Source organism: Ammodytes marinus (genome assembly GCF_949987685.1).
Source record: "Ammodytes marinus genome assembly, chromosome: 6".
NCBI classification, from domain to species: Eukaryota; Metazoa; Chordata; class Actinopteri; order Uranoscopiformes; family Ammodytidae; genus Ammodytes; species Ammodytes marinus.
In genome coordinates, this window is record NC_137235.1 from 30,497,329 (window position 1) to 30,518,451 (window position 21,123).

A 21,123-nucleotide genomic window follows, 5' to 3' on the forward strand; every position below is an offset into this window, starting at 1 on the left:
CAGTTGGCATTTAAAATGAAAACATGAATCAATACAAGTGGAAAAGTGGTAAGTGTGGAGCAGACGTTTATTCACACGCCGGGACCTGGTCTGAGTGAGAGATTTATTTTCCCAGAACTAACAAATCTATGTTTCCATTTAATTTAACATTAGTGAACATACCTGAATTGAATTGAACTACTATTAGAGTGTATAAATGTATACCGGAGATCTTTTACAGGGATTGCAGGAAAAGTTCTTACTGTATTATTCTCTCCCTTTATTCTCCCGATATTCTAGCACATTTGTGTTGAATATGTGCTCCTTTTTATTAAATGTGTCTTGGTTGGCTTGCCTTGTGCACTCCCCCACTGTAATGAACAGACACAGCACAGTTGGAGTGTTGTTGTTGAATTGCCCATTTGAACTGTGTTTACTTGTGAGCAGCTAGCCAGCTTGGCTTTCAATTTCTTTACTGAATTCACGCCCAGATTCTCTCTGCCCTGATTGAGGCAAGCATCTGTAAAGGGGCTTCTTAACCTGCTTTGCCTCAAGTGCAGGCCTAAAGAGGAGCTGCTGCTTACTCCAAAGTGAATAACAATTAAAACATTTGGCTGAAGCTGAGACATTAGCTCAAAGTTAAACATGTTCACTCACACAAATCCACCTGTGCTCTTTCTGCAGCCCTGTGGCTCCCTTAGCACCAGTACATGACAACCATTTAGATCCCTTCAGCCTCTTTCACAGAGCGTATTTGCATATAGGGAAGTAACCACTGTGTTATCACAGATGACAAAGCCACTTATACCATATCCCAGCGTGTGTCTGCTCCTGTGTGCTTGAGAAAATGTCATAATCTGCTTATATGCACTAATGTGGATGTATGGGTGCATATAAATGCTTGCATTGCATGTTACATTGGACAGGAACATGAATACTGGTGTTAGTGGGAGTTTAATGATGTGCTGTGTTTCTCCGTGTCTGTTTATCAGAGCTTGCATGTCTCTGTGTGCACTGACAATATGTTGAAATATACGTGCAGTCTCTCTCTCTCTCTCTCTCTCTCTCTGTCTCTCTCTCTGTCTCTCTCTGTCTCTCTCTCTCTCTCTCTCTCTCTCTCTCTCTCTCTGTCTCTCTCTCTCTCTCTCTCTCTGTCTCTCTCTCTCTCTGTCTCTCTCTCTCTGTCTCTCTCTCTCTCTCTCTCTCTGTCTCTCTGTCTCTCTGTCTCTCTCTGTCTCTCTCTCTCTCTCTCTCTCTCTCTCCCTCCCTCCTCCCCCCCCCTCCCTCTGCTCCCCTCCTAGTTGTTGAAGCAGCTCTGTTTGCTCCTGTAGGATGCACACCTCCACCACCACCTGCAGCCTGGGCTCTGCTGACGAGAACGCTGTGACGCAGGCAGACGAGGGCCTGAAGACTGTCCACCTGGAGCTCACAGAGACCTGTCTGGACATGATGGCACGATACGTCTTCTCCAACTTCTCTGCCCTGCCCAAGAGGTTGGCAAGGATGATGGAAATGCCAGAATTCCAAAATCTCTCTAATCCCCCCCCCTAAAATGTTACGATCACTTGAGCATTAACGGGAACTGCACAAAATGATATTAAACATATTGTTAAATGAGTTGTGATGGAGTGAGAATATATCTCACATGATCGATTAGCTGTTTTGTCGTCGATTTATTCAATGATGATGACCTTGCTGCCGCTGCAGGCATCATAATCTCTCCATACTGAATTTGTCTCTGGATAGCAGTGAAAAAAATAATTATTGTTTGGTTTAAAAGGACATTAAGAACTTTCCCACAGACCTCTCTCCTTATTACACTTTTTTACCTTGTTACGTTACCTATGCCACCATCGTATGACAAAACTAGTGTAGTTTATCAGCTCCAACCTCTTGTTTTTTTTTTGTTGCCAACTTTTCAAAAGATTGACTTCACATTTAGATGGAAACTGGGCCTCGGTATTTGTTTGTTGGTGTGTTGTAAAAGAAATTGAAGGAGGCTGTACCAAACCTGATTTTGATGTCTTTTTGTCCTCGTAGGTCTCCCATTGCAGAGTTCCTTTTAGCGGGTGGTCGCAGTATGACCTGGCTGGTGGGCAACAAGCTGGTGACCATAACGACCAGCGGAGGCGTCAGAACACAAGCTCTGCTGGGCCTGGACATGTCTGAACGTCTGGGAGGAGGAGGGGAAATGACAAGGTGGAGAACAGTGACACACACACAGAAAGCTATAATGATCATCGTCAGTGTGTTGGCCCTGTTGGAATGATAAAGGTTCAGTAAGCGGAATGGTTCTTTTAGCTAACTTCCTGTCAGTTAGCAGTCCCCTCCCTACGTCACCACATTAATGCACTGCGGTCTTCAAGCAGCGAGTTATCTAGCATCATCTCAAGATCCATAAGTGTGATAAAACATGATAAAACCTATCAAAACAGACATTGGGAAGGATTTTTACCTGCTCCGCCATTGTAGGCGCATACACATTCACCCATCTGTCGCTCTGCACGTGCACCGGCAGTGAGACGGGTGCCAGTTTTAGCGTTCTCTCTTCTGATTGGATATCAGTGGTGTGATCCCCAAAAAGTTTATTTGCCGATTACATGCAGAGTGAGTGACTGAGAGATCGGCTTTATGAAACGTGCACACTATATAAGTGATCATTGTATGAATAAAGAACGATTTAACACTTAAATTAACATAAATAAATCGCTTACTTCATCTTTAACATCCTGATGTTAGCACTTAGCCTCACTGTCTGTAGACTCTTCGTCCTGTTAGCTTCCTTTTTTTAGAAATTCTCTTTTCTGGTCCTTCAGATCAGATCCATCACTGCACACCCGAATAACCAAAGAGGCTCCAGCCAAACTGGAATCCCAGTCCAGCCAGCAGCACAACAGAGCCACACGGATACGGGTCCGCTCAATGTCAGGTAATAAATATGCAGCTACTTGGCCTGGGGGGGTGGGGGGGACCTGATGCCATCACGCTAAATATAAAATAGGAATGTTCTTGCATAATGATTTGGCCAAAACGTCTTGAGCTGTCATTACTAAGCTGGTAGTGGCAGTGAGTGCCATTTTCCAAAAACCCACTCTTGAAACATCTTTTGGAGGATCAGGTAAAATGTTTTTTTTTTGCTCTGTTTAAAATCAAAGCTAATCAGTAAGCTTTTATCAGATTGGCAGCTGTGCTTTTATCTGTGCCTGCCTGTGTTATCTCACCACGTTTAGACCACAACCCACTCTACTCCTGTCTACTCCTGACACATGTCATTTAAAAGCTAGATCACTGGCATTATTTCTCATTATTCCACATCCTCTTTAAAGGAAAATAGGATGGAAAATCATACTTCTTCTCTGTGATGATCTTTTACGATAACTGTCGGTCTGTTCGTTTTGTGGGGCTTTGGATTTTGTGTTGGTGGATCTGTATGACATGAGGTACCATACCTAGATCTTGCTGCCGATGTTTTATGCTGGTGTGTTATGTGTGTGTTGTTAAAGACCTACTTCACTGGTGGAAATATGAAGGTGTATTGATCTCTCTTTATGGTCTCACTGTTTAACGGCCTCCACACACATCCTACCTCTACCGCGCGTCTACCTCGCGTCTGCGTCTGACTTTTTGTCACTGACCGTGTAATCAACCTAGAGCGGGCACACATCCAACCTCAGACACACTGCTGATGCGCGTCGGAGGCACGTCTGCAGCGACGCTCCCCTTTACCTCAGGAGGCTCGCCTATTTTTTTCTGAGAGCAGCGCGTCTCTCTCGGGTCTCTGTGCTTTAACTGATAGAGAAATACTCTGCTGAGAGTCATATTGACTTCACACCGGCAGCTTTCGCTGTAGTTTCACCATTTCCTGGTGTGTCCCTTTCAAAATAAAACTTCCAACTAGCGAAAATGTGGCAAAAAAAAGAAAAGAAAAAAAAAGGCAATGGGGCGCACGGATTACTGTCCAGACTCAATATTAGACTCAATATAAATCATATGCATCATAAATGACACGAAAGAACTTCATTTTTAATGGGAATTATCTATGAAAACTCTATGTAGAAAGATAGGGCTTTTAGAAGCAGCGCTGCAGCAGCAGCTGCTGAGACGTTCCATGTGTGTCCGAGAAAAGTCCGAGAGACGCAGCAGTAAGGTAAGGCGACGCGCTCCAGAGGTAGACGCAGGATGTGTGCAGAGGCCGTAACTGTTAGGATTAACACGACAGCTGGGCCAAGGGAAGACTGAGGGAAGAAAAACCTAATTAATTGTATTATAATAGCGATTTTATAATGATAGAACGATGGTTCCGTATGGGTGAAGTATTCCTTTAATGTGTATTTCGGTGTGTATCTTTTGTCTTTGTCTACATGTCTGCTAATTTATTTCTACACAGTACATGGTGTGTCATTACTCTCTGTATGATGTTTGATTTCTGACTCGAAATATCTTCTTTTATTTTTCATTATTAAATCTAAGTATCGTATCAGATGAGGTGGCTGTTTCAAACTGGCCCGAATATAAAGAGCTGACAAATAACGATGATGAGAACCTCTCTCTGTCTCTCTCTCTCCCTCTCTCTTTCTCCCCCTCTGTCTTTCTCCCCCTCTGTCTGTCTTTCTCCCCCTCTGTCTGTCTGTCTGTCTGTCTGTCTGTCTCTCGCGCTCTCTCTCTCTCTCTCTCTCTCTCTCTCTCTCTCTCTCTCCCTCTCCCTCTCCCTCTCCCCCTCTGTCTCTCCCTCTCCCTCTCTCTCTCTCTCTCTCTCCCTCCCTCTCTGTCTCTCTCCCTGTCCCTCTCCCTCTCTCCCCCTCTCCCTCTCCCTCTCTCCTTCTCCCCCTCTCCCTCTCTGTCCATCCCAGGCGGCCACGCTCTACGTGCCGGTCCCACCCAGAGTCTCAGTCCCCTGGTGTCTCCCTCTGAAGGCGAGTTAGCTGCTCCGTTAGCGGCTCCTCTCTCGACCCCGTCTGGTTCCACCCTGGATGGTCTGGGTCCCCTGTCCTCCACCAGCACTGTCCCATCTGCTCCCCAGCCTCTCAAAGACAACCCCAGCCTGGCTGACTTTGTCCCCATGCTCACACAGGGCTGGGCAGAGATCTTCATACGGAGACCATCTGGTACGCAAAACGGCACTTTACCATAACATAAGAAACAAAGAATATCGAGTTATAAGAAGGTTTGGCTCCTCGGTGGATTTAGTTTTTTATTATTATTGTCTTAAAGGTGGAGTCAGCGATTCTGAAGAACGCTTTTTGTAATTTTTTTTTTTCAAAGTCTTTGAATATCTCCTCATGATCCAAAGAATCCAGTGTTAATACACAGCCTAGGCTCTAGTGGATCTGAGATATTTACTGACGCCGTAACAGTTATCAGCAAATTATTAATAGGTCACAATACAACTGGGGTACAGGGTAGGGAAGGGTACCTGCTCCACTACCGCATGAAGACAATGAACACCTTGAAGCACCAGTTTAAAGTGAATTTAAATTGTGAAGGTGGAGTCAGCCATTCTGGAGAACCGTTGTCAAAATCAGTGATCAGATAATTATTTCTTTTTCAAAAAGTGATTTTGACAACAAGCGTCCAGAACCACTGACCACTTTATTGGGCAAGTGGGCTGAAACGATCAAAAGCTATTGTATGTTCTTTATATTACAGCGGATCAGAGGTCTAATGCACGTGTCCATCTCTCTTTCTGCCTTGCTCTCTTGTGTCCGTCTCTCTGTCCCGTTTGTTCCAGGTAACACCAGTTGGCTCATGTGTCTGGAGAACCCGCCCAGCCCCTTCTCCTCTGAGCTGGGCAACATGCCTTTGCAGGAGCTGTCCAGTGTGCTCATGGCCATGGAGGGAGTGAAGGAGCCTCCCGCCCAGACAGCCAGCGCCCCGGCCAGCACTGCTGCACCCGCACCAACGCCCCCCACATCCGCCGCAGAGCCCCTCAACCCAACACACAGCACCACAGGAGGCAAGGCACACCTGATGCAGCGCTCCAACACTGGTGAGTAACACAGTATTGTATCTTCCTATTCTCTGTGGTGTGTGTATTTGATCAGTGAGTGATGATGACTTATCTGTCGCCAGAGTTTTAAGAACGCAAAAAGATTGTCGTGGCATCAGTAAAAATAACCACGACAGCAGCACACCAGAATAATCAGCTTACAGGACTGAAAATCACAATGGACTAATAATTGCAATGTGATGCATGAACGCATCCCCACGGCCCATCTGACTGCCTGTCACTAGTTCCCTTCAATGGACTAAGCTCATTGCAAAGTGCCTGTAAAGACTGCTTGAACCTGTATGTGGATCGATAGGCCGGCTCACGGATCACTGCTTTGACATGCTTCTGTTGTGCCAGTCAAATGTCCTGTTTTGTTTTGTTGGCAGAAGCCTCCTTTTCAGTCATTCCCATTGTCCTGTGCTTGTATTTATTTGCTCTCTGGCTCTGAGGCTATTGATCTGTCTCTACCTCATCAACTCATATTTGTTTTTATTGGGTCTTCCCATCAGCATTCTTGTCTTTTGTCTTTGCCCTCTCCCTCTTGTCCTGATTGGTCTGTTTGTCCCTCCTCACCACCATGCTGGGTTGTGTTATGTTGCGTCCTCTGGCGTCCCTGCTGCAGTGAGTGGCTCTCTCTGGTGTGTGGCTACAGGCCCTCCAGCCCCTGGCAGGCTGCACAGGAGCATTTCCTGGGCAGGTACCGTCCACTACATGTCTGCCCCCATATCCTCTCCCCTCCCCCTCTCCAGAAAACTCCTGGTATAGTGTATTTCTTCTCACTTGCAAAAAACAGTGGTCTGCTGCCCAAACTGGAAGTGACATCGGGTCATCGCAAGATCTGAAGATTTAAATTTACATTTCTACAGTGTTTTAAAAGAATACTTAAACTTTTGGGGGAATTATTCCCTTTTTTCTATGCGAGTTATATGATATCCGTTTTATAACTGTCTGATCAATATGAAGCTGGAGCCAGGGGCTGGTTAGCTTAGCTTAGCATAAAGACTTGGAAACGGGGGGAAACTGCTAGCTCCGGATCTGTCTGCTTACTGTCTAACCTTTGTCTCACATGAACAAAAACAGGAGCGTCAAGGTGAAATGTGCAGGATTTTTTATTGGCCAGGATGCTAAGCCAAGCTAACTGTCTCCTGGCTGCAGCTTCACATTTAATAGACAGACATGAGAGTGCAATCCATATCATCTTCTGTGAATGTCAATACGCACATCTCCTAAAATGTGGAGCTCTGTCTTTAACTGTAGGCGAGAGATGTTTTCTAACTCATTTGTGCAAAAGACCTGCTGTTTTCTACTCCAAATGTGTGCAAATGAAGGAACGTAAGGAACTCTGCTTTACCCATCCGGCTTCTGTTAACACGGATGGTCCTCAACACGTGATGCTTACACCGTGCCTGCGCTCAGATCAATCAATCAAATGACTAGTACTAAAGATGCGTCATGATTTATCTTTTGACTACCTTTCCTAATCTCTTCTTCTCTTACTGTATAGCCACTGAAACATACTCCCAGGTTGACCCTTTTTAACCCCTTCACCTTCTGACGTTGTCAACAGGAAAGCCCAGACCTGATCCAACTACTATAATGCTCTCTTCCTTCCCTCACTGTTAGAGCAGTAGGGCGATGGAGACTTTTACCAGAGCTGCAGGGCACAACAGAGAGCCCATCATCATCTTCTTCTTCTTCTTCTTGTAGTGTAGGGCGAGTGTTACATACAGGACTGTAGGGCCCGGTCTGGGCTGCTGTTGTGTGTTTTGGGGCAGAGATAACCAACCTAAACGGATGCATGCATCTTACTGGACAAATCAAGTGGATGGGTGGTTGATGCCTGCTGCATTGATGTGTCTTTGTCACTAAACTCAGTGTTTGTAGGTCAGATTCAATGATGGCTGTAATTTCAATGTCAGTTCATGTGCACATCTGTTGGGTTTGTCTGAGTTTGTTTTGATCTGACATCTGATTCTGTCTCATGTTACCACTATTAACCTTATGTACATAAGTAGAATAAGGATTTCAGAGGGTGTGTGTGTGTGTGTGTGTGTGTGTGTGTGTGTGTGTGTGTGTGTGGTGTCAAAATTATAACCAAACGGCTGCAATATAAAATCTTTGATGTTTGTTGTGGGGGTTTTGCACCTGTGTATGCTTTTGTGTCTCTCTGATGGTGTAACTAACAGTTGACAACTGTGTGTGTGTGTGTGTGCGCGTGCGTGTGTGCTCGCCTGCAACCCACATAGTTGATGCTGTGTCCTGTGTCCTTTAGACTCAGTGGTGGTGCTGGAGGAAGGGTCGGCGGTCACCACAGCACAAACCCCGCCGGATTGGCTTGAGGGTGAAGAGTTTGAGCCAATGCCTTCTGATCCCATCTTCATGTCTGCGGACAAGTTCACAAAGACCCCCCCCACTGGAACGCTCAGCAGGGTAGGTGATTGGTTAACAAACGATACGCACCAATAAGTATCAATTCACATGGCATTATGGGGCTGTACCGTGTGCTCAACTAGCTGTGAAAAGATGAAATAAGGTTTTACTGTAGCATCTCTCCACCACCTGTGTCTGATTATTCAGCGTTGTTGACACTCCTTCTCAGCAGGTGTCCCTGCCTTATGAGCAGAATTCTGTACCAGTACATTTTCTATATGGTTTTGCATGTTTTAGCTATTAGCTAATCTTCTGAAACATGATAAACCCACCGTTAAGTTCCTTTGCATTCCTCCCTCCACTCATTTAAAGTGAGAGACTGTAGACAAAAACATTGTTTTTTTACAGAATGAATAAAGGCTGTATCCAGAATCGCTTCTGAAAAAACCTTGGACTCTTACTATGTTGTAAAAATGAAATATGTTTCTAACTCTGGCATTATCCAACATCTAGGTTTGTTCTTATTGTAAAGAGATGCAGATTTCTAATACAGTAGTTCGATATGACCTAATTAGCAAAAGTATTCAAACATGTCTGAAACAATTATAATACAGAAAATAATTGTTTTAATGTAAGTTATCAACTGAAACAGTTTCATCGTGATATCTATAAGTTCTACATTTGAACCTTTTTATCTGCAGTGTCTCGCCTTAAAAACAAAAAAAAAGTCATATCAACTTAATCTTTCTCCTTCAGTCCTCCTCTACCTCCAGTCAAGACGATGAAAAGTCCACGCTGGAGGAAGTGAGCGAGGGAGCCATTCCCATCGATCAACCCTCTCTGGGACCCTCCACCCCAGGCAGCCAGGGGCCTGAGCTTCCCTTCCAGACCCACACCCAGTCCCAGGGTCACGGGCTTAACAAGTCCAGCTCCTCCCCGGAGCTCCAGACCCTACCCGAAGCCTTCTCTAAAGCCTCTTCGGAGTCAGAGACTACGCCAGCAGACACATCTGCGCCCAAAACACCTTCAGACAGCAAACCTCAGCCGCAGCCGCAGCAGCCTTCTCTTGTTGAGAAGGAAAAGGAGAAAGCAGAGGGAAGCACAGGAGGGGACCTGAATGGACTGACCGGTCAGAGTCAAGGAGGTGAAAGCCCAGGCGTAGTTTCATCTCAAAGTGGAGGGGCAAGGATGAGGTTGGAGTTTCCAACGGCACCGCAGCAACCTGGACCCATCTCCCCTGGCGGAGGCCACCGACCCCGGGGTCACACCATCTCTGTATCAGCCCCGTCCTCCAGGAGGGAGAGGAGGTCAGACAGGGACTCCTACAGTCGACCCACACCCAGCAACGCTGAGAAGATCTCTGGACTGAGCCCCAGGTACACACTGAAATACTGCACCCTCTGTCTCCTGTTTCTGCCAAATGCTGAGACAATTTATCAAAACAACACAGTCACCTTATCGCTGCTCTCATCCAAAGAAGCTGCCCGCCACCGGAGGAAATTTGAATTACAACCAGGTTTAAAAATTTAGAGAATTTTTGGGATGATTAAAATATTACAATTGTTTGTTACAGCTCTTAAAGATTACATTTAAAATTTCTTCCAAAAATATAAATGGATTATAGTCTCAACACAGCTGTATATTTTCCATTTGTTTTGTACCATGTAGACATTCGTAAGAACATGCTTTGCATATCTATCAATCCCACATCTGTTATAAAATGTCACACTTCAAACTAAGCAAAACGTCAGCACGTGGGTTACAAGCTTTTGGAAAGTCTTCTGAGTTCTTTTGCCCAAGACTTTTTTTTTTCTACTTGTTTTGTCTAGCTTCGTCTTCCTCCAGCTGTACCACTCTCCGTTCTTTGGGAATGAAGCCAACAAGCCTCTGCTGCTGCCCAAAACTCAGGTTAGTTCACCTCTCTGTCTGACCTGGGATCTGCTCCAGTGCATTGTTATGCAAAGTGTTGCTCACAGTGTGTGTTTCCCTGTGGTATAGGTGATTGACCGCGCCGTGAAAGTTCTGGACCAGATGCCTCCTTATGACACCCATAAGATCGGAGTGGTGTTTGTTGGAGCTGGCCAGGTAAGGAACGTTGACTGCTGTAATCATTTAATATTTCTAAATGTTTCAGATCACTCCTGCATTCTCTTGACTCCACACCTTCGTCCTCTCCACTCTCATTCAGGTGAACAATGAGGTGGCCATCCTGTCAAATGAGTATGGTTCCAACCGCTACGCTGCCTTCCTAACAGGCCTGGGGAAACTCATCCATCTGAAGGACTGTGACCCGGACCAGATCTTCCTCGGAGGGCTGGACCAATACGGAGACGATGGAGAGTTCACCTACTGCTGGCATGATGACATCATGCAGGGTGAGCGTGTGTGTGCGTGCGTGCGTGCGTGCGTGTGTGTGTGTGTGTGTGTGTGTGTGTGTGTATGTGAGTGAGAGAGTGACACAGGGGAAAATAGTGACGTTTATAGTAATGTATGAGTTATTTGTTGTCTCCTTGTTAATAACGGTGTGTCTCTGCAGCCATCTTTCACATAGCCACACTGATGCCAAACAAGGAGAGTGACAAGGGCTGCTGCAATAAAAAGCGCCACATTGGCAATGATTTTGTCATGGTGGTGTACAATGACTCTGGAGAGGAGTATACACTGGGCACCATCAAGGTACACACACACACACACACACATGTAAATGTACAAATTCAGCAGTGTGCCTTTTCTGCTTCATTCCCTTGTCTTTTTTCATCCTCCTATTAGGGTCAGTTTAACTTTGTGGAGGTTATAATCAAGCCCCTCGACTTTGAATGCAACCTCGTAACCCTCCAGTGTCGCAAAGGTGAGCCCATCACAGTGTTTCCCCTGGTCCTTCATCTGCGCCGGCCTGTTTTTCTTTGTCTTTTATTCCTTCTCTCTCTCTCTCTCTCTCCCTCTCTCTCTCTCTCTCTCTCTCAGACCTGGAGGGTTTGGTCGACACGTCAGTGGCCAAAATAGTTTCAGACCGCAATGTGCCCCTCCTGGTGAGGCAGATGGCTCTGCACGCAAACGTAAGTCTTCCCCTTTTTCTCTCCCTCTCGCACCTCGTCTCACACTCGCACAGACACACTTCACTCATCTTCTGTCACCCTGCAGATGGCCTCTTTGGTCCACCAGTACAGAGCCAACCCGTCGGACGCCTACGCCTCCAAGTGGCTGGCAAGATTGCGCCACATCAAGAGGATTCGAACGCGGGTAAGAAAACTCACAAAAGAAATTGTTCCACTTCATCACTGCTACTACTTTTTTTATTATTTTTTTTTTACCTCTAAAATATTTTCAATTTCCCTTTCCTAAATCTGGTCCATCCTGCTGCTTTGGGCTCAGGCGCAGGAGGACATGCAGTCCAGATCTACACCAGGAATCTCTCTGACGCAAGGACACAACACACAGCAGAACAAATCCACTCCAGCAACAACCCAAGAAGTCTCCGGACAGAGGAAGAGACTGGTTTCTACAGTGGACGACTTCACTGACTTTGTTTGATGACATGTTTCGTACGCACACACACAGACACACGCACACACACACACACACACACAGACACACGCACGCACACAGACAGACAGACAGACACACACACACACAAACACACATGCTACACACACTTGCCTTAGAGAGCGGAGGTGAGTTTCACCCCTATTGTGTGGAAGAATTCAGGATGACACTGATTTTGACCTAAAACCAATTGGGACTTTGTATTGGAAAAACCTCCCAGCTTCATGGTATTATAAAGGCTTATTTTGTGATGAAGTATTGATATGTGAAGACAGTAATTTCTGCATATTTTTGGAAGATGCTAACGCTTTGCACTTTTTAGGTCTGATCACGATGTTTCTGCTGTGCGACATGTGAAGTGCACAGAACACTACATTTGAGAGCAGAGGTGTGTTTGTGTGTAAATATGTGTGGAGTAAAAGGTGACCATGAAAAAAGGTTTGACGTTTGTGTTGTTTTGAGTGACGGCGCAATTGGGAGGATTAACTGTTCAGTGTTCACTGATTTTTGGTTATTCAACACTAAAAAAAGATGTTGTGCAAAGTTCAGCTGTCAAAATCTTTATTCGACTTTGTCAAGTGCAAAAGCAGGAGAAGTGCTACAACTGCAAAATACAGATATGAGAGATACAAAGAAAGAGCATGGAGGAATGTTTTCAAAAACTAATGTGAAAGACACCGGTGAAAACAAAATGCATCATACAACACAAAGAGTTGGCTAGAGATCAAGAAGCTGTGCTTTGGCACTACATTGTTACACACTGTTCACAGAGCAGGAATATGAATGGCGGTGGAGACTGACTGTTTTACTTCGGAGCCCCCTGTGGTTTGTAAGTGGCACATTGTGAACATAGACGTTATTAAATAGTTATCATCGCTTTGGCTGTAGTGCTTCAGTTAGACTGGAGAAATGTAAAACTTCAGGGTTTGCAACACCAGTGCTTGACCTATACACATGCCACTGCAGCACAAAAAACAAATACTGATCATGAGAAGCAAAATATATACACCAGAAAGCACCAATATATACAGAAATGTACACAGAAAGTGGGGTCCTTTTTTTTGTAAAATTCTGAAACGGAAATTTTTAAATAGGCGAGATTGTTTTTTTCAAAAAATAAAATTAGGGATTTAGCATTTTTTTTGCTTTACGCCTTGTAATGATGTGTAAAGAAATAAGGAAATGGTCTCAATCACACTTTGGTATGCCCGTCAGTACCTCTGCATCTGCCCTTTTTCATATCCTTCGAAAAAAAAACGGTGCAGACATATCATCTGCCAATTGAATCTAATCGAAGAGATAAAAAGGAAGCTGAAGTCTAAAGCAGGATGGGAGTCAAAAGTCAGTGGCATGATTTAACCACAAAAGAAGAAAACATGTCCTTTTTAGATGATTGAAAACACCTACTTTTAGCCCCTAGTTTTGGTATTCCTTATCGTCTTTCTGGGGGTTTTGGGTTGAAAAAGGGGTGAGTTCCCTGAGATTTGCACCGTTGGACACAGGAAGTACGTATGTTGATCAAAATAAGACATAGAACAAAAACTACCAAAAGCTAATAAACAAAGAATAAACTTAAAAGATACAAACACAAAACTGCTAGCTATGGCTTCAAAACCTTGATAATACTTACTAGGAGTTTTTTTTTTTAATAATGTAGCTGTTAAACATATGAAATGAAAAAAAACCTGACACAAGTTAAATGTGACATTGGGATATCCGCTCCATTTAAGGAAATAAAGTGCTAAGTACAAAAATGATTGAATGAATGACTTGGCATTGGGAACACTCAGAATGCATAAGTGATGCAAAAGCTTTGGCAACGTTTCTAGTTTAAGATACAGTATGGAGTGAAGCTTTTCTCTATTGGTTTGGACACCGAGCTTATTACTGTAAAACACGCCTCACTAAAACAGAACAAAAGTGCTTTTCAATATTCAACAAAACGACAAAAACATTTTGAAAGTATAATCAGAATGGGAGTCATGATAGCTTTATGGTGGGACATTTTCCTCGACTCTTTCTCTACAACCCGTCTGGTCTTCTTTCTTCTCTTGCTAACACTCCTGCGCTACTTTGTTCAGCGCTACCACCACTCACTTCACCTCCTTCTTGCCTTCTTTTTTAATTTCTCTCCATACTATGTCCAGTATGAAGAGGACGGTTATATCGGCACCCTGAAGAACTGGCTGCTGGGATCTCAACAACCCTGTGTGTGTGTTTTGTGTGTGTGTGTGTGTGTGTTTGCGTGTGTGCTTCGTTTTGTTTCCTCTTGTACCTCAGTGGGCTGAAGTGTGCGACACATTACAATTAGCGCGTCTGTGCCTACAGTGTTAATTCTATGCATGAGTATACCTGCATGTGCGTATATCTGTGGGTTCATAAAATATGAATATTTTCAGACAGGCCACGAGTACCCATGGTGACCCAAATATAAAAAAAAAACATGTAGACGGACAACATAACTGAGAAATCAGCCCAATTTGTTTTCTGAGATACACAAAGACAGACTGCATCGACTGCTTTCAGTTGGAGAGGTCCTCGGGTGAGCACGCTTATGTGCTCCTGTCAGCGGCCCCCGCGTCACCTCCAGGGTCAGGCGGGGGCCGGGAGATAAGGAATAGGAGTGTTTCTCGCTTTCACCCTTGACCTTAACACATGGCTTGACTAAACCAGCTCAGTTAGCATCTGGTGACCTGCACCTCGTGTCTCAGAACTAGGATTCAGACGGATCACTGCTTAAACACCTGCAAAGTCTTATTTTATTGCTTTCTGTTCATCTTCTGTGACATCAAAAAAATCCCTTTTACTTTCCCATTTGCTATCTTTCTCTCCTTTCCCTGGGTCTAGAGAGGGGGACCTAGGGACAAAACCGGCTGCCCCCCCCACCCCGGTCCTCCTCTCGTCCTTAACCCAACATTCACTCTGGTGCTCTATCGCCACACCTTTCCTTTACTGTTCGTCCCTCTAAACCACGGTCCTTAGGATTTAGGGTGTCCGGGGCTTTGTCTGTCTAGGTTGGGGTGCACCTTGTTTTTGAGGGGTGGGGGTTTACGCTTTCGCTTGCGTGTGGGAATGGTGGTAGTGTGAGCTGGGTGGTTGAACAGGCTGGAGGAAGGCAGAGCCTCTCTCTCCACTGGGGGGTCCCGTTCCCGGCTAACAGGCCTGGTTGCTGGGGTAGATGGCAGGGAAGGGGTGGGTGCAGGCGTACATGGAGGCACAGTGGGTGTTGTGGGCAGCGGGATCTGTGAAGAGGGAGTGTTTGCTGATGTGTGGGGTGTTGGAACAGGGTCAGGGGCAGATGTATCTATGACTGGTGCAGGTGTGGGCCCACTGCCTGAAGGTTTGGCTGATGATGGAGGAGTAGGGGTGTGCTTAGTGGCAGAGGCCGGCCTGGGCTTTAGAAAGGGAACAGGTGTGGCCACTGGAGTCTTCTTGGAGTTGCCTGTGGCAGCGTTTCCATAGTCCTTGGGAACCTCACTTCTAAGTGTCTTTTTCCCCTTCTTACTCCCTTTGTGTTTTTCTTTGCCACTCTTTGGTTCTCTCCATCCAGCAGATTCATTGTCCTCCACCTTTCCTCCCTGCCCTCCACCTCCTCTCTCTCTCTCTCTCCCTCTACGCCTCCTACGCTTCCTCTGGGATCGCTCCAGTTTGCACTCTGCGTGGTACAGGTCCTCTGTTGCCATGGTGACGCGGTCAAGCTGTTGCAGCAGGGCGTCCAGGGTGGGTATCAGCCTCCTCAGAGAGGCTTCAGTCTCTGCCCTCTCCCTCCAGCTGGTGCTCCCCATGGCCAGGCCCGGACCCATGCCTGGACCCATGCCTGGCCCGAGGGCCAGGGCCAGGCCCATCCCCGGGGCTTCTGTCAGGCTGCAGGGGCTGGAGGAGGCCGGCCGCCACGAGGCCTCGGAGCCCCCGTCAGCACTGTCCGGGGTTTGAGGGGAATCGGGCCGGTCTAGCGGGGGCAGGCACAGGGACCTACAGTCGCTGGTGGAAGACGAGCGGGACGGCGGCAGCTCCATGCCCTCGAAACGCACCTTATGACGGAACTGAGGAGAGAAGGAGAATAGGATAAATGACTTCTCCACAGTTTGAGCCAGTGATGCGAGGCTACAACTGGGTTAGACCTCATTAGACACCATCACTGCTTTATAGATGTGGAACAGGGAATGCAGCCTACCTCCTTGGTCCTGCTGAGTCCCATCCACATCTTGAGTCGTCTGAGAAACAGCTCAACCATCTCATAGTCTTGGAGATCCACAGCGGGACGGTACAGCTCGGCTCGTGCGCGGCGGTAGTTCCTCAGTAAGATAGAAGTGAGCAGCCACAGCAGCACCAGCCGCAGTACAGCGAAGCTCACATGGAACACCAGCAAGGACACGGTGCTAGAGGGGCCGGTAGTGGTCCAGCTAGCACGCCACGATAGCAGACCACGTCCACCAGCACCCAACAAAGACAGACAGGCAGAGCTCACGCTGCCATAGCTGTCCAGTACAGAGTGGAAGAGCTGGAGGGGACGAGACAAAGGGAGAAAAACGGTTAAACAGCTGACAGTGTCCTACTCCACCAGCAATATTGCAGCAAACTAGAACAGTGATGTAAAAAAAAGCCAAACAAGGATTCAACACAATACAACAAAAATATATTTTTTTTTAATAGATTTGGAGAGGTTACAATTATCATTTTAAGGTGAAACCAGGGCAAAATATGACACAATGTGTGAATACGTTAAACTCTAAAGTCTAATGTGGCTACAGTTTCTCATCATACAAATTACAAATGGCCTAAACCTTCACGTGAAAATCAAAATTCAAATCGAAGTCAATAGGCTAGCATAGCATAGCATAGCATAGCATGACGCGTGATGTCTAGATTTTTTATTTAAAATGTTCTCGTGTCCTTTTTTCACAGTTTTTATTTTTAATGGAAGAAAGTGGGAGACATTCAATCTTTAACACGGCATGTTAGCTAGCCAATCTGAGATCAACAGAAAGATATTTTTTGACAGTAAAAATCAATGAATATGTTGTGGCTAACCCTATAAACACATGGTACAGAGCTACCAGAGTTGAACCTAAAGCACCCCACATGTCCCGTGGGAATGAAGTAGGTCAGTCACAGAGGTGGAATAAAAGGATCAAAGTCTCTTTTTGAAACAAGGTTTTTAGACTTTACTGATGAAAGATGAATTATTTATCATTATGAGTGATTAAATAATTCTATTGATGTGAAGCTCATCAAACAGAATGATACTTCCATTTGGGCAGAGCCGTCTCAAACAGAGAGATTATCTTCTATCTGGGTAACATTGTGCGCTGTGTCAAAACATCGCAAACCCTTTCATCTGGCATTATACTCATTTTCTAAATGACTGGGCCAATTATTGGGTAGATGTTGTCATATTGTGTTCTTTCGGTGGAGCTGTATGACAGCACAATCAAGACAAGGAAGCTTCTTTTTAAGTCTTGCTAATAAGGGAAGGTGTGTTCTATCTCCTGGCACAGCAAAGGAAGGGGACTGTAGTTAAGGTGAGAAACATTTTCTAGACAGTGTAAGCAGAACCAAAGGTGAGGGTTCATCCCAAAAAGTGTTTGTACTTTTCATTATGTTCCAGTTCATGTTTACATTATATCGTGTGTGTGTGTGTGGGGGGGGGGGGGGGGGGTTGGGAGATGCAAGGGATGCAAACAAGAGAAAAGTCTGACCAGGTGTCCTGTGTGTGAGTAAGCCAGCAGCAGCAGCAGTAAGGCCAGGATGACTCCCAGCAGCTCCCAGACCGAGCAGCGCAGAGCTCTGCCAAACACGGCCCACTCTCTGAGAAACCGCAACTGGTGGGATGCCTGGATGATGGATGGAACAGGGGGGGAGGAGGGAGGGATGGAGGGAGAGAGAGAAAAGTGTTCCAGAAAGTGAGAATGAAATAAACACCATGGGTCTTATTTTTATAGGGTTGGCCCTCGCTTCTAACTTTATGGTAACATTGTAGTCTTTCAAGCACATCTATTTGGTGGATGCTTTTGTCCAAATACTTTTTTTACACACTGAGAGCAATTTTGGGCTCCAGTCAGTATCACACACATAGCAAATACAGCAGCTTTTCCAAACTTTTAAGAAAAAACTGGCTTTGTTTCATGAAGATGGAAAATGCATTCAACAAGCTTGTTAGACCTCAAGGGTACTTGAGTGGTTTTGATGAGTAACTATGAATGCACTTAACAAACCTTTCTTTAGTATTTGAGAGACTGCACATGGCACATTGAACTTGCTAATGCACATTGCTAATATCACTGATAACGTTAATGATCCCAACTGCCAAAGTCAGACCAAACATGTTATAAACCAGCTGTAGGTCTTAATTATGTTAGTAATTAGCGGCTGCTTTCCTTGGCATTTCTCTCATACCTTTAGCACCAGTATGAACAACAGCAGCGCAGACATGACTGTGTACATCTGACTCTGTCTGGCCAGGGGGTAGAAGTCTGTGAAGGCGTCCCGCGGGCTCCTCATGTACGAGGCCCACTGCTGTGTGGCCATGGTGCAGCGGCTCAGGTGCAGCCCGCACACACACACCGCCAGGGCCAGCTTACAGACGCCCAGCAGCCTCCAGGCCGACAGCAGGTACACTAGGCCTTCTCTGAGGAAGCCCAGGGTCCCCCGCACCAGGAAATACAACACCAGCCCGACCAGCACCATCTGGAACAGTCAGAATAAAACACAACTCTGAACTGGAGAACCAGAAGCAAAACGTGCACTACACTATCTATTGCCCCATCCGAGCCAATTTTAAATCCAATAAGATCCCATTGCACTACATTTACATTATATATGTATTGTCTTTTTTGGGGGGAGTTATATTGCACATTTACTGCATAATAATATAATTTACACATTATACCGCACATTTCAGATGGGCTTTATCAGACCCGCTCCACTGACATGCTTATGCTTTATGTCCCACAAGCCCGGTCTGAGCTGGGAAAGACAGCTTTTAGCTTCAGTGCCCCCGACTCCTGGAACAACTTACAGCTAAAAATTAAACTAAATACATTCATATCCTTTGGCCAATTTAAACAGACTATCCTGGATCTGCCAAACTCTACTTGTAACTGTTTTAATTAGACTATATTGTACTTTATTCCTTTTAATTGCTGCCACTCTTCACCACTTTGTAAATGTTTCAATTGGTTTTTTTCTCTTCTCTTCACTTGTTGTGTATTTCATGTATTTGCATTGAATATTTTGTATGTATTGTTGTTTTGAATTTATTTTGAACTCGACGTCATTGAAAATGAGGGTCACCCATCAATTGGTCTCTCGAGGATAAATAAAAGTTAAATGAAAATGAAATTAATGAAAATTTCATGCTATTTGTGCTTCTCACTAGCGTTGATGAAGAGAAGTTGCACACTGAATCTGGTTGAACTTGTACTTGTAATATAAAGTATCTATTCTATAATAAAGCCAAGCACAGGGGATGGGGACTGAGGTGTCGCTTAGTGGTGGTAGGTAGCTTCATTGTAATATTGACAATATCACAGTGGGTTGTCAAGGGTTACCATGAGAAGGAGTGGCAGATCCAGGCCTGTGATTGGCCACAGAGTGATGACAGGGAGGTCGAGGCTGGACTGGGCACGCTCCGAAACTGGAAACTCAAACAGGAAGGAGAAGACAGCCAGCAGGTTGGTGTTGATGTTGTAGAGCGAGAACTCCACGAACACAGCACGGGTCCTGTGAACCAACACACACACACACACACACACACACACACACACACACACACACACACACACACACACACACACACACACACACACACACACACACACACACACACACACACACACACACACACTTAATGGACTATGGCATGATCAGGACTCAAGATATTTCAGTCTTCCTGTTTTGGAAGCAACATTAATACTTTATTGATCTAGGTTAGGCTGGCTGTTTCCATCACGAGTGATAAAAGGAACCAGCTTAGTTATGTTCAACAACACCGTTCAATTTGGCGTGAGAGATCTCTACCAACCACTTTTTTTTATTGACTCTGTTTCTCTCTGAATATTTGAAACCTAAAACCAAATGTGGTATTAATCGGATCAACGTTTTGTTTGTGCAGTTGGTTGTTATTCTCAGAAAATTCTTGGCGCGTTCTCTACTAGATTGTTTTGTATGCTTTAAAAAAAAACTTTCAATGTTTCCCTGTCCAATATTTCAATGACTGCAGGCCGTACGACAAATTGCACTTCAGGGACATTTACACTCCCCTCCAGATTCAAAGAGCCACGAGTACGCATGATTCTGTTAGACTCCAGTCATTGTGAAATTGTGTGCACACGCACAGCTTGAGCCAACCCGATTTTACTCCCTTAATCAGGCCCCTGGTCTTAAGAACAACCTGTTCCATTAGACCAGTGAGCAGTTTCTATACATAATACAGGTCCTTCTCATATAATTAGCATATTGTGATAAAGTTGATTATTTTCCATAATGTAATGATAATAATTGAGCTTTCATATATTTTAGATTCATTGCACACCAACTGAAATATTTCAGGTCTTTTGTTGTTTTAATACTGATGATTTTGGCATACAGCTCATGAAAACCCCAAATTCCTATCTCAAAAAATTAGCATATCATGAAAAGGTACTCTAAATGAGCTCTTAACCTAATCATCTGAATCAACTAATTAACTCTAAACACCTGCAAAAGATTCCTGAGGCTTTTAAAAACTCCCAGCCTGGTTCATTACTCAAAACCGCAATCATGGGTAAGACTGCCGACCTGACTGCTGTCCAGAAGGCCATCATTGACACCCTCAAGCAAGAGGGTAAGACACAGAAAGAAATTTCTGAGCGAATAGGCTGTTCCCAGAGTGCTGTATCAAGGCACCTCAGTGGGAAGTCTGTGGGAAGGAAAAAGTGTGGCAGAAAACGCTGCACAACCAGAAGAGGTGACCGGACCCTGAGGAGGATTGTGGAGAAGGGCCGATTCCAGACCTTAGGGGACCTGCGGAAGCAGTGGACTGAGTCTGGAGTAGAAACATCCAGAGCCACCGTGCACAGGCGTGTGCAGGAAATGGGCTACAGGTGCCGCATTCCCCAGGTCAAGCCACTTTTGAACCAGAAACAGCGGCAGAAGCGCCTGACCTGGGCTACAGAGAAGCAGCACTGGACTGTTGCTCAGTGGTCCAAAGTACTTTTTTCGTATGAAAGCAAATTTTGCATGTCATTCGGAAATCAAGGTGC

The 21,123-nt window shown here is 45.2% G+C and overlaps 2 protein-coding genes across 3 annotated transcripts in view; one reads left to right on the forward strand and one right to left on the reverse strand.

Moving 5' to 3' along the window:
- tsc2 (TSC complex subunit 2) overlaps positions 1 to 12,306 on the forward strand; it is a 28,820-nt gene extending 16,514 nt beyond the window's left edge. For both annotated transcript variants that reach the window (XM_080029303.1, XM_080029304.1), the window contains 15 exons: positions 1,311 to 1,472; positions 2,020 to 2,178; positions 2,796 to 2,908; positions 4,830 to 5,084; positions 5,708 to 5,965; positions 8,241 to 8,398; positions 9,095 to 9,714; positions 10,168 to 10,246; positions 10,337 to 10,423; positions 10,527 to 10,713; positions 10,875 to 11,014; positions 11,108 to 11,186; positions 11,303 to 11,394; positions 11,480 to 11,578; positions 11,711 to 12,306. In XM_080029303.1, coding sequence (XP_079885429.1) covers positions 1,311 to 1,472; positions 2,020 to 2,178; positions 2,796 to 2,908; positions 4,830 to 5,084; positions 5,708 to 5,965; positions 8,241 to 8,398; positions 9,095 to 9,714; positions 10,168 to 10,246; positions 10,337 to 10,423; positions 10,527 to 10,713; positions 10,875 to 11,014; positions 11,108 to 11,186; positions 11,303 to 11,394; positions 11,480 to 11,578; positions 11,711 to 11,869 — 2,647 coding nt within the window. In that variant the 3' untranslated portion in view covers positions 11,870 to 12,306. The remainder of the gene's footprint in view (positions 1 to 1,310; positions 1,473 to 2,019; positions 2,179 to 2,795; positions 2,909 to 4,829; positions 5,085 to 5,707; positions 5,966 to 8,240; positions 8,399 to 9,094; positions 9,715 to 10,167; positions 10,247 to 10,336; positions 10,424 to 10,526; positions 10,714 to 10,874; positions 11,015 to 11,107; positions 11,187 to 11,302; positions 11,395 to 11,479; positions 11,579 to 11,710) is intronic.
- A 125-nt stretch (positions 12,307 to 12,431) lies between these two features.
- Positions 12,432 to 21,123, reverse strand: part of pkd1a (polycystic kidney disease 1a) — an 80,581-nt gene continuing 71,889 nt past the window's right edge. The window contains exons 52-56 of the mRNA XM_080029057.1: positions 19,432 to 19,603; positions 18,278 to 18,568; positions 17,581 to 17,715; positions 16,056 to 16,382; positions 12,432 to 15,924 (exon numbers count right to left, since the gene is read on the reverse strand). Coding sequence (XP_079885183.1) covers positions 14,860 to 15,924; positions 16,056 to 16,382; positions 17,581 to 17,715; positions 18,278 to 18,568; positions 19,432 to 19,603 — 1,990 coding nt within the window. The 3' untranslated portion in view covers positions 12,432 to 14,859. The remainder of the gene's footprint in view (positions 15,925 to 16,055; positions 16,383 to 17,580; positions 17,716 to 18,277; positions 18,569 to 19,431; positions 19,604 to 21,123) is intronic.